Source organism: Talpa europaea, assembly GCF_964194135.1.
Source record: "Talpa europaea genome assembly, chromosome: 7".
In the NCBI taxonomy this organism is placed as follows: Eukaryota; Metazoa; Chordata; class Mammalia; order Eulipotyphla; family Talpidae; genus Talpa; species Talpa europaea.
The window spans coordinates 132,718,516-132,745,926 of NC_140074.1; the positions used below are offsets into that span (position 1 = coordinate 132,718,516).

At 52.9% G+C, this 27,411-nt stretch overlaps 1 protein-coding gene across 1 annotated transcript in view; it reads left to right on the top strand.

The window, feature by feature from the left end:
• Positions 1–2,528: 2,528 nt before the first annotated feature.
• RAB37 (RAB37, member RAS oncogene family) overlaps positions 2,529–27,411 on the top strand; it is a gene marked incomplete at both ends in the record, with an annotated part of 52,040 nt that continues 27,157 nt past the window's right edge. The window contains one exon of the mRNA XM_084238068.1: positions 2,529–2,600. Within this exon, the coding sequence (XP_084094194.1) occupies positions 2,529–2,600 (72 nt within the window). The remainder of the gene's footprint in view (positions 2,601–27,411) is intronic.

Below are 27,411 nucleotides of genomic sequence, written 5' to 3' on the forward strand. Positions count from 1 at the left end.
TCCAAGAAATGTGTATGCACCTAAATGAAATATTTATGACATAAAGAATCAATGTCCTCAATATATAAAGATCTTTTGTAAATCAATAAGTAAAAATGAGCACACTTATTCTTGGCTTTTCATCCACAAGGATTCAGACTAGTATCTTGAAAACACAAATCTGGCCATGTCACTTCTCTATTTAAAGTCCTTCAATGGCGGGCCTCCCCGGTGGCGCAGCGGTTGGGCGCTGGGTTGCGAAGCTGCGCGCGGCCTCTGCGGCGCCGGTTCGATCCCCGGCTGCTCCCCGGCCGCCCCCCGGCCACCGGAGGACGGTCCCACATGGCGTGCAGACCTCTCCTGCCGCCCGCTGCTCCCCTCAGCAGTGTACTTCGGTCCTTCTGCCTGCTCTGCTCCCCGCTCTGGCTCTGGTGAATTCTCTCACCCTCCCGCGCTTCTGACTGTACCCAGTGCATGTATAAACAAAACAAACAAAAACAAACCAGCAAACAAATAAATAAAGCATGCCTCTATAAAAAAAAAAAAAGTCCTTCAATGGCTTCACATTCTTCATAGAATAAAGTTAAAAACTTTACTTAAAATGCCCCATGTGATCTGGTCCATGTCTACCTCCCTAGACTTTTCTACTATTGTGCCTCTCTCCTCCCTCTCTGGATTCTAACCAGCTGGTGTTCTTTTGACTCCTCGCCACTATAAAGTTTGTACACACACTGTCTGGAGTTACACCAGCACTTCCTCACCGGCCTTCACTCTTCCTCCAGCTCTCAGCTTAAACTGCATTCTCAGAGAGGTCTTCGGGCATCAATTCCAGATCATTTCCGATCCTGTATTGTGTGTTGTTCATAACCATAGAGCAAATGTGATGAATCTTCACAGCTCAGTGCTGGATCCTGAGAAGTGGTGAACCTTTCCAAGAAAGCAAAGCTCAGGACAAAGCAGCCATTGACTTCTGGAACCTTCTTGCCTACCACAGTCATGGCTGAGAGGAAACACAGAAGACATGATGAGAGCTGACCCTAACTCTTTCTTGAATAGACAACTTTGAGAATATAATAAAATCTATGGGACTTCTCCCCAGAAAAAAGCACATAAGCAAAACTTTTGGTATTGTGTCCAAGGTTTCACAATTGTCCTAAAAATCTACTCACCTCAGGTTAAGAACTCAACTGACGGCCTACTGAGAGTCTCATCCACACAGTGTGCTGTTTCCCTGGCTTTGTGTTATCGGCCACTTCTCATTGAATAGCTGTAGGTATAATTTATAACAGCGCCTTGTAAATGAAATTTGACTTATGGTTTGCAAGAAAAGAAATATTTTCAAATAATTGTCTGATTTATTCTTCACAAAAACCCTATGTGGTAGCAAGCAATGCTCTGTCCATTTTATCGGAAACATAAGCACCCAGAGAACATAAGTGATTTGGCTAAGGCCACCCAACTTAAAAAGACTAGAAACCCAGGGGTTTTATTTTATTTAATTTATGCAACCTTTTAACCCTAGACCTTTCCCTCCATACTGATATCAACTCCAGGGGTTGGGGGGGGGAGCTAGGACTTGTGCCTATTGATGTAGCTGCTGCAGAACACCAGCTCATCCTGAGGATCACCCCAAGACCCCCCTTTCCAGTGATGTAACTGCAAATTGGGGTCCTGGCAGCAGGATTCCTCACATGTTTGGGGACATAGAACTCCCATCCCCTGGAGGGACACCCAGAGGACATTACAATGAATATCCCTGGGCTCTTAATATACGTGAGGCACCGGTCTAGGCTCTCTAGAAGTTAATTCATTAAATCCTCAAAACAGCCTCATAAAGTAGATACTACTGGTATCTCCATTTGTGGACAACTAGGGGAAGGCCAACAACTTGCCCAACGTTACACAAGTCATCATTTTGAGAGCCAAGATTTGAAGTCTACAGCCTGTGTTTAACTTCTGGGGGTCCTATAAGTGCAAAAGAATGTTAATTAAAACTCTGAGCCGTCTCCTAGGAATTTTACATAATAATTCGGAGACTTCAGGAGCCCCTAAGGTCCCATCATCTGCCCAACTCATGCACGCAGGAAAAAATTACTCAGAGGCCAAGTCGCTGGGCGCCAGCACCACAGGGCTTTGCAAGGGCGGGCGGAGAGCGGGTGGCGCCCGCGCCCGGGACGCCGCCTTCTCAGGAACCGCGAGCTCCGGGCGGAGGCGCCTGAGACGCGGCGGGTCGCTGCGCCTTCAGCGCGCGGTGGCCAGTGAGACGCGCACGGCCCAGCGGCTGGCCGGGAATCCTGCGTCCCTCCGCATTCTGGAGTCGGGGGGTTGTGGGGGGCCCGGGGTGCTGAGCCGCGGGGGCGCAGAGCTCGGGTCGCTGGCCCAGGTGCTGAACCGCGGGGCGCTGCCTGCGGGCCGGGGCGCGGGAGCTGTCCAGTGCTGAACCCGGGCGCCCGGCCCGCGGGCTCCGCACCCGCCCGCCGCGCCCAGGGGAGCCGGGACGGCTGACGCAGAGCGCAGGAGAGCAAGGAGCAGCGGCCTCCACGCTGGGCATGGACCTGCAGAGACTCGACTCCTATCAGGGGGGAGCTGGCCCCGACTTCTATGAGCACGTCCTGCACAAGGTAAGACTCTCCTCCTGTCCCTGCCCGGCCTCAAAGCAGCAAGAGGCGCCATTGCCAGGAGTTCTCTCCATCCCCCGACTTTGCTTTGGACTTAAAGAGAAACTAGCCGGATTCTGTGCGTCTGTGTGACCCTGTTTCCTGCTCAAAGCGGACCCGTGATGGGGGAGGGGCCGCCCACAGAGCCCCGGGGGTCCGGAGCCGCTCCTTCACTTAATCACCTGTGTCCTTTCCTCAGCCTCCCTCCTCCTGCGCCTTTGAACCCGAGCTCGCTGCGTCTCCATAGCCCTCCATCCTTGCTCACAAACTCCAGCCCTGTGAGGTTTGGTAATTGTAGTCAAAGTCCTGAATTCCTGCCAACTTGGCTGGAATCAGGCATAGAAATTATCTGCAGGAGAAATAAACGGTTGTTTTCAAACCAGACTCCCCCCTGGTGCCAGAAAGCTGGTCTCCAGCAGCGCCCTGCCCACAGCCTCTGGAAAGTGTTTGCTTATTCCAAAGATCTAACTCGGCCATTGCTTCCCTCATTCAAGTTTCTTATGCAACTCAAAATCTCAGAAATGTAGGTCTCCTCTTGAAATCGCCATTCAGAAAAAGTAGCAGCCTCTGTTTCTTGGCAATACTTTTCAAATCCAAAACCCCATCGCTTTGAAAGAATTAAAGCCTTGTAGTGGGCATTAAGAAGTCAGTGTTGTTCTTCATCCCTTTCTCTGCCCTCCTCAGTGAGTCCTTATATTTCCTGCTTTGCTAGTGTGGCTTTATCTGTTAGAACTCTGAAAGACTGCATAGGGTCCTTTACTTGGGGATTATTTAAATCAAAATACCACCCTGGAAATTCCATGAAGGCAAGCTTTGAAACCAGCTGATCTAAGAGACAGAGCTAGCACTCAAAGACAGAAATTATTATTCCAAATTAATATTCTCTTCTCTATGCAAATGTGATCCTTAGACCTCAGCATGGATGTTGCCTGGAAGCTTGTAGGAACTTGAAGTCTAAGTCCCCACCCAGACCAACTGAAACTGAATTTGTATTTTAGCAAGATCTCTTGGAAATAAATATTCACATTAAAATTTCAGATGTATGATTCTCTGCCATGCTATGTCTGACATAAAGGAAGGAAAATCGAATTCTGGAGGAAGTAGATCTATAAATTTGAATAGCCCATGGGATGTCTCCTTCCAGGTCCCTCAACCCCTAGAGTCTAGAGAAGAAAAATTTATAATTACCTCAGTCAGGAAGTTTTAAAAACCATTACAGTTTGAAGTTAACTATGATAAGGCCCGTGTTATCTGAGGCTGTGACTCTAACCGGAGCAGAAAGTGCAGGCAAACTAAGGCACATACTTGCACATCAATTGCAAAGTACCCTGCGATGACATGGATGGATCGCTCCAGGTCTAAATCATCAAATACAGATATAAATATTCATTTTGAAAGCTTTAAGATTTGGAAGTGAATGTTTATAAATTATTCATCGAGTATGGTGCTTCCCACCTCAATTACCTACACATGAAAGGTAGGATGTGGCCCGTGAGAACTTCTGCTTCCTTTGGGTTTATTGATCATCCAGCTGGAAGACAGCCTGTTCCTACAACTTCTGACCTATCTGAACACAAGCATCTGCTTACTATTAAGGCTCAGTCTCTTTGGCTGGGTTGTGAGCATCTTGAGAGCAGAAGCTCTGGGGGGTGAGGTGTACCCAGGGAGTGGCTCATGAGTGTTGAAAGTTCTTTCACATTGTGTCCATCACCCTTCCCTGATAGGATTTTATTATTGTGCATGACCTTTTATATATGATTCACGTAAAAATATTTTTGTAAAGGGCCAGAGTACCAACATAGCTGTATCACTTAAAAGACTGCTATGCAGGGCCTCCCCGGTGGCGCAGCGGTTGAGCGCTGGGTTGCGAAGCTGCCCGCGGCCTCTGCGGCGCCCGTTCGATCGCCGGCTGCTCCCCGGCCACTGGAGGAGGGTCCCACATGGCGCGCAGACCTCTCCTGCCGCCCGCTGCTCCCCTCAGCAGTGTACTTCGGTCCTTCTGCCTGCTCTGCTCCCCGCTCTGGCTCTGGTGAATTCTCTCACCCTCCCGTGCTTCTGACTGTACCCAGTGCTTGTATAAATAAATAAAAATAAATCTTAAAAAAAAAAAAAGACTGCTATGCAGCAGAGTCCAAGCTCACTAGCTTGTTGATTTGCTAGAATACATTGGCCACAGGAGGCAGAACTCCCCTCTCACATTAATTAATTAATTAATTCAACTTTATGTTGAATTATAATAAACAGAAAAAATCTTGACTCTTATGTGTACACCTGGATGCATTATCACTGAGCAAGGGCCCCTCCACCACTGCTACTAAGAGGAACAAACAGAACCTTGCTAGTGTCCCAGACACCCCTCCCCCTTCCCCTCCCCTCCTCCTGACAGAGGCACCTTTATAGAGGGTGCAGTTGGCTTTTGTGGCTTGACAGGGCTGCCAGATTTCAGGCAGTGTAGACCCAGAAATTAGTCAGAGCAGAGAAGTTGCTGTGTGGCGGAAGGAGCCCCAAGCTTGGAATCAGACAGACCATAATGCGATTTTAAACATTTGTGAACCTCACTTTTCTTATCTGTAAAGCACAAGTAATAATATGTGGCTTGTTTTGTTCTTGGGTTTTGGGTGGTTTTTTTTATTTTTTTAAATGAAGGTATTAGATAGTGTAATGTAAAATATTTATATATTCTCTGGCATTTAAGAAGAGTGTGCGTGTGTGTGTGTGTGTGTGTGTGTGTTCTGCCATATACGAAGCATTCCGTAAATGGTTGTAATGAGGACACATAACTTGAGAAAGAGCAACTTCAAATAGTTGTCACATCTGTTCTCTACTGAAACAATGAAGCTTTCTGGGAAGAGCAGCAACTCCCTGCATGGAAACACATACTTATTTCACAGGCACAATCCCATAAGGCTAACCTCACACAACCCACACACACAAAAGTCATGACTTTGTGTGAACACCCCAGCTCTGACTTGCTAAGTGGAATATCTTCTTTCTCGGGAGGTGAGGGTGGGGTGCAATGAAACCTCTTATGAAATTCACTGTTGTGAAAGTCATATGCCAGTTATCACAGCCTCAGATGCCCTTGTGCTAGAGCTGGCCATAGGAGTTGGAGGCTGACCTACATGAGCCAGAGGAACTCTTAGAATATTCCTGGAGTGTGGGCTGGGGGCTGGGAAGTGCTTGGAGGCATTTTTTTCATTCATCACACACTTGGAGTTTTGAAATAGAGTTGCTGTTGTTCTCACAAATCTGAATATTTGATGCAACAGACAACTGAAAACATGTGAACAGCCTCTCTGCTCTTTTGCTCAGAGAACCCCCAGCCCCTCTCACCGCCAGTTCAGTCTGGAGAACCCCACGGGCAAGGGTGTGCTTAGGGGCTCAGCACAAGGCCAGGCTTAGGGTCGTGCTGTGCCAGGACCTGACCATGGGCTCAGGGAAGTGAAGCCCAGAGCAGGGCAACTCCTGCCAGGACGCCAGGAAACCAGGACATGGGGCCTCAGTGCAGAGCCTATTCCTTATTCAGCATCACCACGCACTGGCACCGCCACGTGCCAGGCTTGCTCGCTGGGGTGGGGGGAGCGTAAAGGCGCCCGCTAAGGCAGAGCCAGTTCCTCTGTAGCATCTCAGACAGACCCGTGAGCAGCAGACAGACAGACACGACTGTCCATTCGTTCCCGTAGGGCTTGATCCTCTCTGGGGCAAATGAAAGTGTTGGAGGTTTCAGGGAGGTGCCGGCAGAAGATCCTTGTCACACAGGGATCTCCACTCCCTCTGCCTCTGCCCCACCTCCTCTTCCAGGTGAGAGGCCAGGGGGTGCTCTGCCCCCCTCCTCTTCTTCCCTGGCCTTGACTTCCCTCTTCTCTGCTCACCTTGTGATTCTGTTATAGAAGCAGCCCCAATAACTGTAACTGTAACAGGGTGGTTCCCAGGAAAGGGGGAGGTACCCTGCCCCACCCAAATGGAGGGTGGAGTGAGCTAAGAGAGAGAAGCTGCAGAAGAGACTGAGGAAGGAAGGAAGCAGGATGGAGCCAGGAGACCTGGAGGAGGCGCATGGAGCCTAGAAACACGTGAAGAAACTGTGCTTGTCTTTTGGTCGTGGACTGGGTGACACAGATGTGGGTGAGACTCATGGGGAGGTGACAATGGCAGCTTTTATCTTGATGTTGATTTTGCTCTTTTCCTTCCAGGCTTGTCTGGTTGTTTCTGACCCTTTTCTGTGGGTCCCCCCTGGAAGATGCTTTAGACTTGTGGCAGGCTTTGGGGCCTTGTTCTGGGCCGATCCCATATGGATGGAGTTTTACCCACGAGGGGGCGGGTCACTTTGGGTGCTTGATTTAGAAACTAGATTCTTTGCCTTTCCTGTATTGTTTCCTAATTGTATTAAAGTTCCTTCCCATTAAAGTCTCATGTTTTGTGTTGATGCGGCAGATGGCAGAACCTTACATAGAATAGGCAGTTTTGCGGGGTTTGGGCTTCCCCTCTCCCTGTCCTATAACAGATTTGGCGCCCCACGTTGGGCGCCAAGCTGTTATATAGCAGCCCCGATATTGAACGGTTTTCTGCCTGTGGGTCCTCACCCGTGCGCTTAAAAGGGACTTATGAATACTCCAATACAGACACACACAAAAGGTTAATAAAAGGTTTATTTAGAAGGGAAAATGAAATAAGGAAAATGTACAACTCAGGGAGAAAATAGGGAAATAAAGTCTTTAATGCGTCCTACCCGATCCAAAGACCTGGAAACCCAAAGTCACTCTCAGAGCTGGCCGGATGCTGCAGGCTGGCGGAGAGCCAAAATGGGGATCCCCAAAGCCCACGTGTCTGCCTTTTATATCCACCTGGCTGCTTAACCCCACCCTCAGGTCCCAGCCACCTTCCCTTTGGTGGTGATGGGATTTGGAGTTCCCACTGTCTTTGGCTTTGACCTGGGGTGGGGGTGGAGTCCACAAAGCCTATATGGAATTAGCTTTGGGACATCCTTTTCCCCCTAACAATTCCACAGCCTTAAAAAGGTATCTCAGCTAGTTATTCAACAAACACATCTGGGACATTTCCAAAGTGAAAGAAACTACACGGAGCATCACAGACACACACACAATTGTCCCCACCTTCGATAAGCCGCGTCCCGCACATGCACACAAGTCACCATGATGCTGTGTAGTCTCAGAGATGGCCTCAGACGAGAGCAGGAAGACACGGGTGCAACTAGAGGGGAGACCGTCACTTCTGACCTCAAGGACAGATTTTCTCTCACTTATGGCTTCTAATTTAAAGATAATATGTGAGAGACAGAGTCCCACACCAAACCCCCCTTCTCCTCGCCCCCGACAGGGGCTGTCACCCACTGACCCCAGAGAGAGTTTGCCACGTAACACAAATCGCTTGCGAAAGGCCCTGCCTGCTATCATGCTCCCTCCACCAGCCCTTGTTGTTCACCCCTCAGGGGCAGAGTCTTTGTCATTAGACAATGTTAATGGAACACAAATATGACCAAAGAATCAGATTCCACAGGAAAACTCAGACTCTGCAGGGGGAGAGATTTCACTTGCAAAGACAGTCTCAGACCTCAATACGGCAGGGTTTTGTTTTTTGTTTTTGTTTTTGTTTTTTCATTTAAAAATGGAACAAATCTATAAAATCCAAATAAAAACACTGGCTCCGGTGCTTGTCAGATTCACCCTGGGCTCGAGAACAAACAAGAAAGCCAAGGAAGGTGAGCCGTTCCCTGTAGAATCTCTGCATTTCCCTCTGGCCTGCTCGGAGGCTTTCAGATAAATACATGAAGCGTGTGTTGCGTCAGCCATGACCTCTGACCGCCCAGGACTCCTCTGGCTAATGGGCAGCCCCGCTGGGACCCCAGAGAAGGCAGCTGACTTGGGGAGCGGTGCTGGCTGGTTCTCCTGAATATCCTCAGCAGGATCTGATGGTGACTCAGGCCGAGGAGGAAGGTTCTCCAAAGCCGCCAGGCTTCCTCCCCAGCGCTCTTGCCTCCACTTCACAGTCTCCGGGGCCTTTTGTGAGAAAATATCTGCTCCCGAGTGCTGGTGCTCAAAGGTTTCCTCCTGAAAGCTGTTCTGGGAAGGACTTTGGCTGCCTTCATCCAGGGCAGGAAACCCCGCTTGGCTGGAGTCTACAGGCAGAGGCGGAAAACTGTTGAACAGGAAATTTGAAGTGACTCTAAACTTACCCCGACAAGCTCCTGGTCCCCAGCCTCTCCTCCCCAGGCAGGAGACGGGTCCCTGGAGATGGCAAGTGTGAGTGGAGACTCAGCCCTTCGCTAACTTGCACAGCACTCAAGTTAGTACAGAGGTTTTCCTAAAGAGCTGCAGGCCAGGGGCAAACTCCAGACCTGGAAATCTTAACCCTCCCTGACCGCCGCCGGGGCCTGTGGACCTTGTTCTGCAACTAAAGTACCCAAATCCCACTGGTGCTGTGAAAATAATGTAACTGGTGAAACCAACAAAGCTCAAGAATCCTCTCAGCAAATCATCCTGTTTCCCTGACCCTGATACCCTGATGCTGAAGTCTGCTCACTACGTTCTGCTTGAATTTGTGTTTCTGTTTATTAGCAGACAGTGTATCCATCAGCAGATTCACTCCACCATGCAGCCTCTGCAGATGCCGGGGGGGGGGGGGGGGGGGGGGGCGGGGGGGGGGGTGGCTTGAGGTGCCTACGCCCAAGTTGTGCTTGAGTCATATTTCCTTTCTGTTCCTCAGGCGGCTGCCACCAACACTCTCTCTCTCACACACACACACAGGTATAGGCAGCGTCGGTGACAATGAGGTATTTTGCTTTCTGTTCTCTGTTGTTGTGAAGGGCCTTGTAAAAACACAAACCTTTCCCCTCTCCCTCCTGCTGCCACTTGAATTTTGCATCCACTCTGCCTGCCCCCACTGCACCCCAGCCCCTCAGGAGAGCAACATCCCCAGGGAACATCCAGTCACTCAGCCCCGCCCCTCCCCCAATTTCTCACTGAGCAGCCTTTGCACAGTCAGGAGGGAATAAAGTTGCTGGTACAGACTTAGCCCAGAGGAGGAAGGACACCGCCCCCCCCCAGCCCCTCAGGAATGTCCCCCTCCTGGGGGTCAGTCTCAAACCTGCCTTTTCATTGGGTCTTTTTCCCTCCCCAGGTCTTCTTCCCAGGCTTCATTAGGTTGTGAACTGGGGATATAAAATCATCTCTGCGTGGGCCTCCCTGGTGGCACAGGGGTTAAAGTCTCAGCCCTATCAAGCTGTCACCAGCCACTGTGTCTTGAGGGCCTGAGTTCCAGTCCAGCCAGGGAGCTACCCACATGGCGCAGCAGACTCTCCTGTCTCCCCGCTGCTCCCCTCAGCCATGGATTTCAGTAGATAAGCCTGTTAGGCTCCCCTCTCTGTCTCTGGTGAATTCTCTCGCTTTTGGCACCTCTGGCCTGCACCCCAGCTTTTGTATGCATACATCAATAAAATAAATATTTTAATAAATCATCTCTGTGCTATAATCTAGAGACCAGTGAGACAAATAGTTGTTCATAATAAATGATAAAAAGAGATGCATGATTCCTGTGGAACATTTTACAGTTTACAGCAAACTTTAATATGTGCTAGGACACCTTCACTTATCACAGGCTTTATTAATAATTTCATATCATAAATAGAGAAACAGAGGCCAGATACAAAAAAAAAAATTTAAGTTACTCATTCAGGGTCACAACAGGCATTATGGGAATTCAGATAATAACAGCTGACCCCTGCCCCGAGCATCTGACTCCACACCCCGAACTCTTCCCATGGTCTCTCTGTAGCACCCCTGCCTGGATCCCTGGGGTCCTCGGGGAAAGGGAGGATTGAATTGGAGCTGCCCGGCACCCCTTCAGTGGCTGACCTCCTGAAGCTTGGCGCAGGCCTGGCAAAGCTGCCAGCCTGGTCCACCCCTGAGGGCACATCAATGGGCTTGGGAACATCCATTCATAAAGCATCCAAGATGCTGCCGCCAAGCGGCTCAGAAGCCTCTGGAAAGTGGGCCTGACACCGCAGGGCATGGATAACGAGGTCCCCAAGCAGAGAAGCCCAGCAACATCACCCCCTGCCCCACCCCAGGGACTTGTCTCCATCAAAACCCAACCGCGGGATAACAACCCGGGAAAGCAAAGCCAGGTTCACGCCCTGGGACGGCAGGCCCCTGCAGGAGGCGCTCCTTCCCTGGGCCGCTTTCCTCTGTCTCCTGTGCTTAAGACAAAATGCTTTACCTCGCGCTGGCTCTGCTTTCACTTGCCACCAGCCAGACAGGAGGAAGCACAGGAGTCTCTGGGGTTTAGTCCTTCTGCTTTTGCGGCTTATTCTTTATCTTGCCACGGTGGCACACATTTTTGAAATTACTGGACTTTGCAATTATTTCCAACCAGCCGAGGGCCGGCCCTGAATCGTGTGTCTGAGCCCAGGGGCTGGAGCCTGTTGCTGCTCTGTCACAGGAGCCCTCCCTGCCATCCTTGGCAGAGGGCAGCCTTCTGGGAAGATGCCAGCCACTCCATGAGACTGAGTGGCCAGCCAGCCGTCAGGCCCTAACACAAAGCACAAGTGGGTATTGGCTTATGGTTTTACTGAGGGAGAGAAATAATATTAAATACAAAGCAATATTAAAATATGTCATATGACGAGCTGCAGAGACTTCGCTTAGCACAGAGTATGGCCGATGCAGATCAGTTCATCTGGTGACTTTGTTAATTACCACGAAGGCCAGGAGAGTGGGCTGGGGGCTGGGATGGACCCCAAGAGCCAGGAGAGGCAAGTGTGTTGCTCCTTGGAAGGAAAAAAGGCAAAGAACAGACTGTGTGGCTTCCTTCCCTGCTTTTAGTGATGCTCCATTTCTTCCAAAGGGTGGCGGGCTCGTGGATGTTTGCTTCATTCTCCTTTATCATGTACACGTGCGTTCCCTAACCGTACAGCAGGCATCAAATATTTAGACTCGAGAATGAAAGTTCTAGTAAGCTAGTAACAACAGGATCGGAGTTATCTTGGTTCCAGAGACAGAAGACAAGAAGGTGATGGGGGAGGCTTCAGAAACCCTGCAGGATGGGATTTTTATTCTGGAACCCTGGAACCAGCAGTGAGCACAGAAGAGCAGGGTCCTCTCGGGGTAGATTTTCTACCACACGAGGGTTCAGAATGTCATTTCTCATTTCTGACCTCCAAGAACAGAGTCTTCCTCCTCCCTTTTTTAAAAGATTTATTTATTTATGCATACAAGAGCTGGGGTGCAGGCCAGAGGTGTGGGGGGTTGAGAGGAGTCACCAGAGACAGAACGGAGAGCAGAATAGGCAGATTGACTGAAATCCACTGCTGAGGGGAGCAGCCGGTAAGTCAGGAGAGGTCTGCTGCGCCATGTGGGTAGCTCCCTTGTCGGGGATGGAACTCCTGCTGCCGTGGCTGCGGAGAGCTTCATAGGGTTGTGCTTAACCCCTTGCACCACCAGGGAGGCCCTTCCTCCTTCCTTAATCCCAAGCCCATCCACAGAGAGACCTTCAGTGTACCAATGAGTCAGTTACCCTTTGTTGATGCAAGACCCCCAACCCTGGACTGGACCATGTGTTTGTGGGTGCGGTGGATGATTTTAGGAAGGACTTGTGCTGAAAGGGGAATCTGACCGATGACAAGGCCATTTTCACAATCAGTAGAGAACCACGAGGCCCTCGTGAGTGACAAAGTCAGCATCCAGACAGAGGAGCCGTAGAGGCCCTTGGGGGATGCTGTGGGCCAGCGGACTACAGCGGTGAGGGTCATGTCTCGAGAACAGGGGGCAAGATCTGTGGCTGCGGTCCTTAGTGCATGGGTGAGTACCCGCCTCGACAAGGTGTTCCTGTTTGTGGGAAATTACACACACACACACACACACACACACACATAACCACACGCACCACAAATCTGTATAACCATGCAGTCACCCACGGTCCTTCTTAGGACGCTACCTATTATTCAACATGGTGCTCGAACACAAAAATATGCTTTTTTTTGAAATGACAGTCATAATAAGTGGCTTGGAAGAAGCTTTCTTAAATTGATTCCTCTCTTAATCTATTTCCAAGATCAACCACCACGCTTCAGTCTCTTGCTGAAACACATTGACCAACGACTGTGACAACAGGCAGAGTCTTCTCTCGAAGGCTCCTTCTCATTGGTTCTGACCCACTGAGGTTCTTGTTTAACAGTCAACTAGATTTGGGCCCAAACTTGTCCAGGTGGGAGATCCACAAATGTTACAATTTTGCAATTTAATTACCTGAGTCACCAACTAATCAGTTAAGACTAGTTTGATAGAAAGACTGCCTGCAGACCAAAAAAAGAACTGTTATTTCTACAAAATCTAATGTGAATGCTTTGGAAAGAATTAGTAAAAGCATGCCCTTAAAAAATGCTGTCAAATTGAGTAAGAAAACTAATATATTCAGAGAAAAATACAAAAATGGGGCAGGATTTTGTAATCTGATTGCGCCATAAGAGTCTAGAATGTCTTGCTCCATGTGAAAGAAACAGCAACCAGGCCTTATGTCAACACACTGAGCGTGTGTGTACAGGGAAGGCAGGGGCCCCTCCTTCAGCAAAGCTATAAGCAAAGAAAAAGTCTTAAGTGTACCTCAAAATACTAGCAAATGAATGCACATTTAGATATTTCGATAAAACACTTAAAGATCACTTGTGTGATTCCTGGAGTTAACCTTTTTTTAAATTGTTTTTTTTTTTTTTTTACACTAATTAATTTTGGGACAGTATTTGGCTTCATCCCTCACGCGTAGTCCCCTAAGCTCTGTCCCCACCATGGCACCCGTGCTCCCTCACCGCAGTCCCCTGTGCTCTGCCCTCCCCTGTTTTGACCCCCCCTCCCCTGCTGATGCCTCAGATCTAGGGTCAGCTTGCAAGTTTTGCCTTTTTCCTGATTCTTTGTGTAGTGTCTCTATATTCCACATAAAGTGAGACCATCCAATATTTATCTTTTTCCTTCTGACTCAGCATAATCCCGTCCAGCTCTATCTGTGTTGTCACAAATGGCATAAGTTTTCTCTTTTTGATGGCTGAGTAGTATTCCATTGTGTATATATGTCACATATTGATTCATTCATCTGTTTTGGGACATTTAGGTTGTGTCCATGTCTTGGCTATTGTAAATAATGCTGCAATAAACAATAAACATAGGAGAGCAGGTTTCCTTTCAAATTAGCATTTTGTGTTCTTTGGATTGATTCCTAGGGGTGGAATCTCTGGGTCATATGGTAGCTCCATTTTTAGAATTTTGAGGGTCCTCCACACAGCTTTCCATGGTGACTGGACCAGTTTACAATCCCACCAGAGTGTAAGAGGTTTCCTTTTTCATCTTCTTCACATCCTCCTTGTGGTTTTGATTTGCATTTCCCTGATGTCAGACTTAAGCTTTTTTAATGCACTGACCAATCACTAACTCCAGTGACATAGGATAAAAATGCGCCTACCTTGAGCTAAATCCTGGTCTTCCCTGTATTGCTAGATTCCTGTCAAAAGCTTCATGGCAAAATCTTCCCTAGTATCTGTGATAGATTGCCAGAAAAGATGAATTCCCTATTTATAGTTTCTATTTGATGCTGGCTGCTAAAACCTCAGCAGTAAAGTCACTTTATGGCCAGGAGCTCATGGGGCCTGGGATGCGCTGGTCCAAGACTGTATGACTGCAAGTCTCGCTATTCGCCTTCAATGTGTCTAACATTGCCCTCTGCTTCGAGCCCTTCCACCGAAAGCTCCAGAAGCACTTCTCAATCTGTCGAGTTTATTTATCTATTTTTAAAGATTTGTTTATTTATGCATACAAGAGCTGGGGTTCAGGCCAGAGGTGTGGGGGTGAGAGGATTCACCAGAGACAGAGTGGGGAGCAGAACAGGCAGACTGACTGAAATACACTGCTGAGGGGAGCAGCGGGGAGACAGGAGAGGTCTGCTGCGCCATGTGGGTTGTTTATTGGTGCTGCAGAGGCTGCGGATTGCTTCATAGTAGTGTGCTTAATACATTGTGCCATTAGGGAGGCCCCTTTAAACCAGGCAGGATCAGGGCCTCCCCAGTGGCACAGCGGGTTGAGCACAGTGCTGTGAATCTGTCCACAGCCTCTGCAGCAAGGGTTGGATTCCTGGCCGGCCAGGGAGATTCCCACATGAACTGGAGAGCTGTGTACCTGCCACGCACACACATGATCCCTTCCTGTTGCTGCTGTAACAAATCACTGCAAGTTGAGTGGCTCCATGAAAACAACATAAATTTATTCACTACAATCTGGAGGCCGGAAGTAGGGAGTCAGTTTCCCTGGGCTGGAGTCAAGGTCTCAGCGGGGCTGGACATCTGGGGACACAGGGTACCCGCCTGCAGCATTCCTGGGCTCCCAGTGGCTTGGCTTCAACCTCAGCACAGTCACTGTGGCTCGGTCACCTTGGCACCTCTTCTCCTGCCACCCTCCTGCCCCCTTCTATAGGATGCGTACTGGGGGCCACCCGGGATCATCCAGGATGGTCCCCCATCTCTAAATCCTTGACTTCACCACACCTGCCACACCTCATGGATAATGCTCACAGGTTTCGGTGCTGGGGCACACATATCCTGGGGACACTATTGAGAACATCACCCAGACTAAGCAATAAATAAAGGTTCATGACATAATTGTCACCGTCGTTATTATCACAGCCTGGGCAGGACCACAGCTGGTCCCCAGCTCCTCCCAAGAGGGTGGGAAGGAAAGGAAGTGGAGACCACTGTCTCACTGCTAGAAACCCCTCAGACTAGGCCCTGAGCCCAAGCCAGAGCTGGGGTGATGCTGGCCACTAGCAAGGCCTTGGTTCCTGGGTCCCTCGAGAGGTCCTGGGTTAGAACAGGTGAGGCAGCCCGAGCTCCGGGCCGGGCTGGGGTCAGCAGGGGCTCAGCCAGCTCAGTGCCTCCTGACGGCGCTGTATTCCACGGGCTCCTCCTGGCTGCTGCGGGGGATGTGGGTGACGAGCTGCTCCATGTTGCCATAGGCTGGCTCCATGTTGCCGTAGGTGGGCTCCTGATCCAGGGCACCCAGAGACAGGGCTGCGTAGGTAATGTCCTCCTTCTGAGAAGGACCCTGAGATAAAGACGGCGGGTGTCAGCCGGCAGGAGGCGGCGCCGGGACAAGGGGGAAGCCTCCCGAGATGAGACTGACCCTACCGGGCTCTGAAGCCCACCCCAGGGCCCCCAGCTCCCCTGCCCTGCCCTCTGCCAAGGGCCCTGAGCTCCCCCCAAGAGAGGACACCCCTCAGCCCCACACAGTGGGCCCAGGTCACTCGGCCATGTGGGTGTCCCCTGCCAGGCACGGGGACCGTATTCTCCGGGTCTGAGTTCCCAGTGCTGAGCCCCGGGGTGGGGACATAGCCAAAGCCCAAAGCAGGAAGGGGTGAGGGGCGGGCTCCCCAGACAAGTCTTCAATGGCTGTAGCTTTGCTCCCCCTCCTCTGGGCCCACGTGGGTGAGATAAAGCCCATCCTCACAGGGGTGGCCCCAGCAGGCGGCTCCCAGCCCCCCAGCCCACAGCACACCCCGCAGTGATGTACTCCACCTGCACCTCCACCTGGGCGGAGGCCTCCCTCCCGGAGGCGCCCGTCTGATGCAAGGCCAAGTTGGCGTAGCAGAGTTCACTCTCTGGGGCCTGGACAGGAAGCATTTCTTCTGCAGGGACACCAGCCTCTCTGCCTCCCTGGTGCCTTCTGCAGGCTCCCTCCAGCACCCCCTTCCAGTTCCCACACCTGCCCCTGCCAGCCCTCCTGCCCCTGGCTGTTTCCAGGGCCCCTCCCAGCCCCCCACCCTGCCAGGCCCAGCACTGGGCCAGGGGTACAGGATGCCTAGGCCCTGGGGGGCGTCTGCTAGTTTGGGCCTAGGTGGTCAGGTGCTCTGGGGTGGGGCTGGCTGGTGTCCCGGGTCTGGCCTCGGGGCTTTCACCTGCCCTGGGCGAATCCCGGAAGCTGCAAGACAAAGACAGTAGGAATCAGAAAACCCATCTGAGACTCACAGGCCCGGGTTTGGGGAGACAAACAGGAGAAAAGGGTGAGCCGGGTCCTGCTCAGAGAGGCCCCGGCCCTGCTGACCCAGCACACGCGGCATCGTCACCTCCCCCGTGCAGCCCCCGCTTCTCCCCCTGGAGAGTGAGGACCCTCGGCCCAGCCTCGGCCACGTCACAGAACCCGCCTCAGTCTCAGGGGGCCCTGCCGGCCACCCGCAGCCCCAGGGCCTTCCCGTCCCCTCAGCCCAGGCTCAACCTGCCACCTTGGCCGGCAGCCTTGCCCGGAACCCCCAATCTCTCAATGTCCCCCAGTTCCCACTCGGAGCTCCAAGGACTCCTGAGCTGCCTGCGCTGCTACCGGCCCCCTCAGCCCTCCCCACCCACACCCCGGGCTGCCCTGGGTTTGTCTGTCCCGACACTGACGTCCCACAGATCCGGGGGGTCCCCGGGGTGGTGGCTGCAGGGAGGGCGCCCTGGTGTGGCTGTGCCAGCGCAGGAGACACGGGGGCCGGGGGCACAGCTGTTGGGACACAGGCAGCCCCACCTGCCCTGCGGGGGGACCTGCCAGCGGGGTCTCGGGGTCTGGACCAGCTTCCCGGTGCCCCGCGGGCTCCCGTGTCTTCCTGGCCCACCCCTGCCGCCTGCCCCAGCCTCCTGCTTCACGGTCCACAGAGAAGCCTCTTCCTGCTTCTCCACGGGGAAGTCTAGGGACCCCCGGGCTCAGGGGTGCTTAGATCCGGGGTCCCGGCCTGCGCGTCCGGGGGGACAGTGACGAGGAAGACCCGGCTCCTCCGCCCAGACCAGCAGAGCCCGGGGAGGGCGGCCGCGGGGTCCCGAGACAGCTCAGGCCCGGCCCGGAGGAGTCGGGGGGTGGGTGTGAGAATGTGGACGGAGCCCGCGGGAAAGGGTTGGCTGAGGCCAGAGCTCGTGCCCAGCGCCGGCCCCGAGGAGGATCCCTAAGGGGTCGCGGTCTCGGGACACCTCCGGGGCAGAAGGGGCCGGGCAGCGGGAGCAGCGTGGAGACGCCGTGTGCGCGCGTGTGGTGTGCGCAGTCGCATGTGCAGGGTCACGTGTGTACATGTGTCTGGGGGTTCTCCTCCTCCCTCCCTGCCCCCCAACCCCAGCGGGCTCAGCGCCTCCTGGGCAACCACGTCTGCTCCACCCACGAGTCCTGGCCCGCAGCTGGGCTCTGCCTAAGGCTCTCGCCGCCTCTGCCCCAGAGCCAAGCCAGGGACAGAGGAGTTGGGGCCGGGGGATATAGAGAGCAGAGCGAGCTGGGGGTGAGCAGCAGACAGGGGCGCCACCCCCCCGGGGCTCCCACAGGTCCACATCTCCCCCCAGCCCCGCAGCCCCCCTGCAGGTGGCCCGTGGGACACGTCCCTTCCAGGCCTGCGGGTCACCTGTTCGGCGGGTCCCGGAGGGCAGCGCGGCCTCGGCCCCATCCCTCAGCCCAGCCCGGCCTCTCACCTTTCCTCTGCCGCCTCACCAGCCTCCAGGCCAGGAGCGAGGCCGCCGTCAGGACCAGCAGCAGCCCGGCCGCCACCAGGGGGAGGAGGATCTCCGTGACGAAGTCCCTGGAAACACAGAGGGGACCCCATGCACCCCAACTCCCTCCTTGGGCCTCCCACCCACTGGCTGCAGGGAGGACACCCCCTTTTGACCTCCAGGCCTTTGGTGTCCAGCCTGGGACGCCACAGTCTTGGGTGCCCTCGGAGAGGGTTAAGAAAAGGCAGAGAGGAGAGAAGGACCCCATCCCCCCGCCCCAGGCAGTCCCAGGGGGTCTGGAACCCAAGACAAGTACAGCATCAGGCTCCACAAGCAGGTCCTGGCCCTGCCCAGTGCTGGTGGAATAGTGTCCCCCACAGTCCAGGCCACTCAGACCCGGCGTGACCTCCTGGACAGGAGACCCTTGCAGGTGTCATCAAGGTGAGGAGGTCCCTCTGGGCGGGCGCCCTGTCCAGTGACTGGTTCCTCATAAGAGGGAAAGAGGCCCAGGGACCCGCAGGGAGAGGCCCCGGGAGCAAGAGCAGGATGGAGGGATGCCAGGGATTCCGGCAACTCCAGAGCCAAGAGAGGGGCTGGGACACACCTGCCTCTGACCCCAACAGGAGCCACCCCGCCCTCACCTGGCTCAGGCTCTGGTCCCCTGAGCTGGGATGAAGGGGAAGCCCCTCAGGCTTCCTGTCAGAGGGTCCAGAGACAAGTGCTGGCCGGGACCTGGGGCTACGAGAGTCCCCCAGGAGGAGAGTGGGCGCAGCGGGCACAGGACACAGCAGCATCAGAGCTGGCTTACCTGTTACGGGTTTCATTCGAGGAGAGTTTGTCCTCTTCTGGGATGACTGGCGCTGTGGGTGTGGTGGTGGTGGTGGTGGACACTGTAGTGGCTGCTTGGCACAAAATCAGATGCATACATTCTGCCTGCCAGCCTGCCCCAGCCCTGTGTGTTCCTCTGAGTATGGGAGTCCCTGGGAGTTGGGGGCTTAGAGCTGAACCTCTCTTGTCTCCAGGCCTCAAGCAGACTCACGAGCCTGGAAGCAGGTGGGGCTGTGGAGCAGGAGGGCGTCCCGCAGGCCCTGGGAGCAGAGGGCCAGGCTGCTCAAGGCCAGGCAGCTGGAGTCCCGGAACCGTAAACAGCCCTGCTGCTCCTGAGTCCCCCCAGAGCCCCGTCTTTTCCTCCAGCGAGGACGGAGCAGAGCAGGGCTGCCCAACACTGACAGACCACTCAGGTCAGGACCACCTGAGCCCACCATGTCCAGGGAGACCCTCACATGGGGCAAGGGGTGACCTTCTGTGACGTCGGCCCTTCCCAGGACGAGGTCAGGACTCCACAGGGCGTGAACGGCTGCTCCTCACAGTGAGGTGCCTCCCAGGTCCCAGGTTTGGTGCTCCCCCCACTTTGCCACAGTGCCCCAGGGAGGTCACTGGATGGATCCCCAAGACAAGCTCCTTCACACCTAGGTAGTTGTCCCTGAGCTGCCTCTCCCAGGGTGTCTGCATTCTAGAAGGACTCAGGGAAAAACACCCACGAGCCCTGGTGCAGAAAGGGGTCAGGCGCATGTGAGGCCCCAGGAAAGCAGCCCTTGACTGTGGGGATGTTTTCAGGTCTCAGGAATTAGCCAATCCCCTGACTGAGCGGGCCCTGTCCCCCTGAGAGCAGATGTGGAAAATAAGGTGAAAATAGTCACTTGAGGTCCCAGCTTCATCTCCAGAAAGAGCAAGATGGTCCAAAGAAAGCACTGAAGGAGTTGGGGTCTCAGGCCCCATGGAAGGGGGTCCCTTTGGCCTGTGTGCTGACCAGGGCATCACCTGACCTCTGTGACCATGGACGGAGGGGCTGAGCCGCGCAGAGGGGGACAGTGAGCCACAAGGATCTTCCCATCCAGGAGGGGCCTGGAGCCTTGAGCATCCGGGAGAAGCCCCCCTCCCAGCACCCCCGGGTGAGGCTCCCCCCCTCTGGGACAGTCACCCTGAGTGACTGTGACCCCTGGGGAGGACCTGAGGGACCAGGACAGAGCAGGTGCCGCAAAGACACAGCCACACGCACAGGCTCTCACCTGGGTCAACGGTCACTTCAACTTGGGCCCCAAGGTCAGCTCCGGTTCTCTCAACCCCACACCAGTAAGTGTCCGCATCGCTCAGTGTGAGCGCCTCCATGGTCACGGTGATCGTGCGGTTCTTCTGATGGTCCCTGATGGACACGCGGCCCGTCTTCACCTCCTGCTCCGAGCCGGTGGTTTGAACTAGGATGTTGCAGCTGCCCCAGGCAGCCCCTCGACACCACCACTTCTTGTGGGTCTCGTAGCCTGGGTCATAGTCACACCACACGGTCAGCGAGCCCCGCTCCCAGCCCTTCACTGCGCCTGGAGCCGTGACAGCAGAGGAGCCTGGAAAACACACGTCCATGCCCCTGTGACCCCATCTGCGCAGAAGCCCAGGCCCCCTGCCCTGTGCCTGCCCCCTCAGCCCCAGGGAGGGGAGGTGGATGCAGCCATGGAGGGAATGACCCCCAGGAGAGAGGCCTGTGTCCTTCTACATCCCACTGGGCAAAGCCCCGGGAACAGCACCTGAGACACAGCTCAGAGTCAGAGACACAGAGAGGCTGGCCCTGATCAATGACAGCCCCCAGATTCACACACACACACCCCATCGTCAATGAATCTATGTCCCCAGCGAGGCCCCTTTGCACCAACCCTGGGTTGTTCCTGCTGGTGGGGAGCAAATCCCAGAGAACCCATGTCCCCAGAAGAGGCCTGTGCCCGCCCCACACCAGGGCCCGGTGGGTGCAGCTGATGCCCCTGCATCCCTGGAGTGGGGGTGCCCCTGTGCCTCTGAGCTCCTAGGGATTCCCTGGGAACCCATCACCTTAGATGACACCAAATTGTGGTGCTCAGTGGCCACACGAGCTGTGGGTCCATGTCACACAGAGGTGTGTTCCCACTGAATTGTTTTGATTCCTTTATCAAAAAATAAATATGTAAGTTACTTATGGTTTTTAGGAATCTGTTGCATTTGTCTATCCTTATGCCAACCCCTTCTGTCTTTTTTTTTAAGATGTATTTATTTATGCACACAAGAGCTGGGGTACAGGTCAGAGGCGCGGGAAGGTGAGGGGATTCACCAGAGACAGAGTGGGGAACAGAACATGCAAATGTACTGAAATACACTGCTGAGGGGAGCAGCCAGCAAGACAGGAGAGGTCTGCTGCGACAGGTGGGTCAGCTCCCTGGCTGGGGATAGTACTTGTGTTGTAGTGGTTGCCTGTAACTTGATAGTGCTCTCTTTAACCCCTGCACTACCAGGAAGGACCTGCCAACCCCTTCTGTCTTGAACACTATAGATTTATAGCAAGGCAGATGTTACAGAATGTAGCAACATTTTTTTTATATCTTCTTGTTCTTCCTTTAATTTTCTTGCCTTTGAAAGATTCAGGATAGAGGATATTGTCTCTTTACTGTAAGATAAACACTTCAAAATTGATGATAAGTGGTGACTGACTTCTAGGCCTCTTGTAAGACCCGGGGAGAGACCCCCCCAGCAGAGGCAGGGCCCCCATCCCACCTCGGCACTGTCCTCAGACAAGAGCCTGGCTCCATGGTTTCAGATCTTTTAACTTCTCTGGAGTAGCCAGGAATCTGGATTTTGTATGGAATCTTTCAATTTTAAAATGTGGGCTTAATTAGAAATAATAATGATATCCTGTTTGCAGCTGAACTTGGACATCAGGGCTCAACTCCAGACCTATATTCATAAAAAAGTTTCTTTTAAAAAAAAAAAAAGATTTATTTATTATTTATACAAGCACTGGGCACAATGAGAAGCGCGGGAGGGTGAGAGAATTCACCAGAGCCAGAGCGGAGAGCAGAGCAGGCAGACTGACGAGGTACACTTCTGCAGAGAGCAGCAGGCAGCAGGAGAGGTCTGACGCCATGTGGGACCCTCACCCGGCGGCCGGGGATCGAGCCAGCGCTGCAGAGGCTGCAGGCAGCTTCCCAACCCAGAGCTCAACCGCTGCGTCACCGGGGAGGCCCCATAATCAAGGTTCTTGTCATAAATTCCTGTCCTGTCCTTGTCAACATTTGATATTAGAGATACGCTCATTTCACCTAATTAATCTGGCAAATTTCTACCTTTTATGCTCTGATATCAGAAAATAAATAGAGGGGCCTCCCCTGGTGGAGCAGCAGGTTGAGCGCCGCACTGTGAAGCTGTCTGCAATCCATACAGCGCAGGTTCAACCCTGGCCGGCCAGCAAGAATCCTACATGGCTCAGCAGACCTCTCCTGTCTCGCCCGCTGCTCCCCTCAGCAGTGTATTTCATCAGTCTGCCTGTTCTGTTCCCTCTCTGTCTCTGGTGAATCCTCTCACCCTCCCGCACATCAGGCTTATACCCCGGTTCTTGTATGCATAAATAAATAATTTTTTAATTAAAAAAAAAGAAAAGAAATAGAGGGAAGGAATTTTTGTTTTTCTAGAATCTTAAAAAACTATAACTTTGTATGGCAAGTTCATTGTTGGGGAAAATTCTTTATTTACTTAAAAATTTTTCTCCATGAATATGGACTATTCATATTTTTTATTGCTCTTGAATCAATTCAATTGCTTTGTTTTATTTTTCCCAGGTGCTCTCTATTTTGTGGAGTATTAACATAAAGTTTGTGATTATAGTCACCATTTATAATTAAAGTTTTTTTCTATTAAAGTTACACATCTGGATCATAGGCACAGTTATGATTTTTGGGTTGTTTTGTTTCTATAAAGGGGTTCATCATCCCACAGCAGCCCTCCTGGGTGAGCCCCTCTATGGACGCTGAGTGGCCAATGGTGCCACGCCAGGTGGGGGGGGGTCCTGCCAGCCGTGTGTCTGCAGGGCGCTGGTGAAGAGATCCCACGAGAAGGTGGGTGGGTGGCCAGGCCTGAGCACAGGGCATGGTCCTGGGGCAGGGCAAGAGGTCTGCGTGGAAGACCCCCCCGCTCAAGGGAGCAGGCTCCAAGCCTGGGGTCCAGAGCCCACGCACTATGGAGCAAGGCGTGTTGGGGAGCCCAGAGTGTAGGGCTCAGTCTCCAGTGGTCTCCCTGCTGTCACCATCTAGGTCAGACTGGTGAGGGTGAGCTGGCGGTCCTTGGTGTGAACAAGCTCTTGGCCAATGGGACTTTTAGGTGACACTCCTTCCTGTCCATGCCCCAAAGGTCGTCAGAAGCTGCTAACCACCGGCTGTGGGCCTCATGTGAAAGAGGGGCTGTTTCCACTCCTCCCCATAATGGTGATTTTCCAGTCCTCACATTTTTTTAAAGATTTTTTTTTATTTCATTTATTTATACAAGCACTGGGTACAGTCAGAAGCACGGGAGGGTGAGAGGATTCACCAGAGGCAGAGCAGAGAGCAGAGCAGAGCAGGTAGACTAACGAAGTACACTGCTGAGGGGAGCAGCGGGCGGCAGGAGAGGTCTGCGCGCCATGTGGGACCCTTGCCCGGTGACCGGGGAGCAGCCGGGGATCGAACCGGCACTGCAGAGGCTGCGGGCAGCTTCGCAACCCAGCGCTCAACCGCTGCACCACCGTGGAGGCCCTCCAGTCCTCACATTTTGTTGGTTTAGAAGACAGTTTTTCCATTTTCAACTGTTTGGTCAAATGATCTAAGTGGCCTGTAGTTCCTCACACAGCAACTCTAGCTCCTTAATATATTCCAGAAGCATCTTTTCTGCATTTTGATGAGAAACTGGGCTGCTACTCTGTCATTCTTGCTTGTCTTAACTCAAAAACTGATTTTAAGATTGGTCATATTATTTGCAGTAGCAAAGTGCATCAGTGAGGGTTTCTCACTTCAGGGTTAAATTACACAATTGGCTGCACTGCCCTTACCAGTTAAGGGCAGTGGCGGATAAGGTCACTTTCTTGGGCATCACGCTGTCAAGGGTCTTTGCTGAAATGCAACATAAACTGGACAAATAAAAGTCGTAGATGCAGAAGTTTGGATGGATGCGCAAGTCCCTTCCACGCAGCTTGCCTGCACAATTTTTTTTTAAAGATTTTTATTTATGCATTCAAGAACTGGGGCACAGGCCAGAGGTGTGGGGGAGGTGGGTGGTGAGAGGATTCACCAGAGACAGAGTGGGGAGCAGAACAGGCAGATCTACTGAAATACACTGCTGAGGGGAGCAGCAGTGGCTGGCGACAGTTGGATAGCACTGAGACTTTAACCCCTGTGCCACCAGGGAGCCCCACTTTTAACGTTTTAAAGTCAAGTAATGAGGAAGGATTTCCCTTGACAGGTATTAAAACAGCATCAAACCCTAATAAGGAAAACGTGGTGATCTAGCAAGGTGAGATAAACACACAATAGAACAGTCACCAGCCTCAGAGCAAACCTGGTCTATTTCATTATCCCACAGAGACCAGAGATTTAATTAGATAAGAAGGAAGAAGGAAGGGTCAGGCGTAGATACTGTGGGTGCTGAACCCCTCAGCTGTTCCGTTTCCATGAGTCCAGGGAGATTCAGAGAGCCCCATAAAATAGCAAGTCATTTTTTAAACTGGAAGAAAATAGAAGTGAATCTTTATAAAATCCCTGGATGAAAGAAAGAATTTTCTAAACTTAATAATAACAGACAACATATTTTAAACACATGATGCAAAAACAAATGAACATCCTTTCTCTTGCTCTGACCCCATTAGGAAAACTGGGGAGGCCAAGCCAAGTGGACAACAAAATTCAGTGCTACATCCAAATAATTTAGCAAGTAAAGTCGGTTGGCAGTGATGTGATGGTCACATATCGAGCCAACGGTTTTTGTAGCTGACGTCGCGCTGACAGGATGCGGGGAAGGGCGCAGTGAGAAGGGCGGTGGGATCGTGCCCGCCTCACCCGTTACAGGAAGGGTAACAGCCTGGCAGGTGCCCAGCCGTCGTGCCCTCTGCTCCAGTGATTATATTTCTAAGGTTGGGTCCTCGGGCAACAATCTGAGAGGTTAATGAAAATGCGTGCACAGAGACTCGCCACACAAGTGTCCATATTCACAAGCTCAGAGGAAGCATGGGAGAGTCTGCCCGAGCGGGGCACTAGCACACGATGAAATGTAGTGCAGGCAGCGGGAGTGTCATCACACTCAGAAATGAGTTTCACCACGTGGGAGGTCTTCAGACCAAGGGAAAAGAGAAAATCTCATGCACAGGCTGCTCTTCACTAACTTGTAAAATATTCATGGGGGGAAGAAAGTAAAAGGAAATCAGTCAAATGTCAACAACTGGTGGCCTTGGGCAGTGAGAGGGTGGATGGAACCACCACCCCCCCACCCCGACCCCCAACCCCCCTCCCCCTCTCCCCCCTCCCCCACTCATCTCTGCTTTCTCCAGCCTTGTGGTCTGGACAAGTCACTTTCCTTCCCTTAAACCTTTTCCCCAAAAAGAGGACACCATCGTCCCAGCCGGAGGGAAGCCACACAGCCTTTCTCTTCTCCAGACGCGCTTCAGCCAAGTTTGTTTCCACAACCGAGTCTGGACACGTGCCTCCCGGGCCCGGAAAGCCATTCCCAATCTCACAGTCTCTCAGCTTGGGGACCCAGCCCGGTGCCTCCTCCCTCAGAGAGCTCCTCTCATTGCCCTCTCTTAAGTGCTCCCAATGCCCTCAAGTCTCACTGGACCAAGCTCAGCTTCCCTCGCAGCACATACCACGCCTTAGCAGTAGCTTCCATTTCTGTGGCCGCTGGATCGAGTCAGACCATGTTAAAGAGTCACAGACCATCAAGGGTTTTGGGTGGCTGCAAATACCCCTTTCCAGAGCCTGCAAGTCACCCACCTGCCAAATGCTACCTCGGAACTCTTCTGCTCCCCGTTCTCTCAGCTTCTCAATTGTTTTCCTATTGAGACGCCATCCACATTCCATTACAATTCACCCTTTTAGGGCCTCCCCCGGTGGCACACAGCGGTTGAGTGCTGGGCTGTGAAGCTACCCACAGCCTCTGCAGCGCCGGTTCGATCCCCGGCCACCAGCAAGGATCCCACATGGCACTCAGACGTCTCCTGTCTCGCCCGCTGCTCCCCTCGGCAGTGTATTTCGTCAGTCTGCCTGTTCTGTTCCCCACTCTGTCTCTGGTGAATACTCTCACCCTCCTGCCCTTCTGATTGTACCTAGTGCTTGTATAAATGAATAAATAAATATTAAAAAAATTACAGAAAAAAACAATTCACCCTTTTAAAGTGTACAACTCAGGGTATTCAGTACATTCAAAAACCATGCAATTATAGGAGCAACATGGCGGCGAGGAGACGCTGCGAGTAAGATCTCCCATTAAAAAAAAAGTTAATAGGGAGGAAAAGCGGCAGGTCCCAGTGAGAACTGGGACACAGAAGATAAATGGGTGACTCCAGCAAACTGCCCGAAGAAGAAAGTTGCCGTAAAGAGGACCAGAAGGGAGGAAAGCGCAGAACCCTGCTCCCCTCCCCCGCCCACAGAGGCGGCACTCTCCGACCGGCAGAGAGGAGGGAAACAACAAACCAAAACGGCCAACAAGAACAAAGGACGCAGCAAGGGGGACTGTGAGTGGAAAGGAACTATTTCAGCCACCACACCCCGTGAACGGGAGCTGTGGAGAACCCTGCAGGATCCGCCGTGGAGGTGAGCTCCAGGCGCCATTAAAGAGAGACCCCGAGACCCCGCCCCCCAGGAGGAGACCAGCACCAGCACGCAGCCACGGGGCCGCCAGGTAAGCTTGCCAGAAAAGCGGCGCGCTGGAAAAGCAGACGCGGATCGGGATCGGGATTGCGGGGAAAAGCGGCGCGCTGGAAAACCAAGTGTGGATCGGAATCGGGATCGCGCGGAAAAGCAGTGCGGTTGAAAAGCAAACGCGGATCCGGATCGCAGCTGCCCAGGTCCCCGCGCCTGCGACCTAGGCTTGCGGGGAGACGCACGGAGGCCCTCACTGAGTGAGCAGGAACCAGGCGCCCAGGCACGGGTGTGGGATTCAAAAGGCGCCATTCCCGCGCCACTGAACTGGGCTACAGCCCGCGTCCTGGAACTGAGGGCTTTGGAACTGAGACCCGGGGCACGAAATTAGGGGCGTGGGTTCCCCACGACGGTGGGGCACAAGGCAGACACAGCACCCCAAAGCCGTTGAGGTTTACCCTACCATTCTCGCTCTGCTCCCTGTCCCACGGGGTGGAAAATCAGCTCCCCAAGGGCTCTAGGAGAGATCTCTGGTGCCACCTACCGACTTGAAACCAGCAGAGGCTCCTGGAGGAGCCAGTGGCCAGCTGGAGAGGTAGCCCACGCCGGG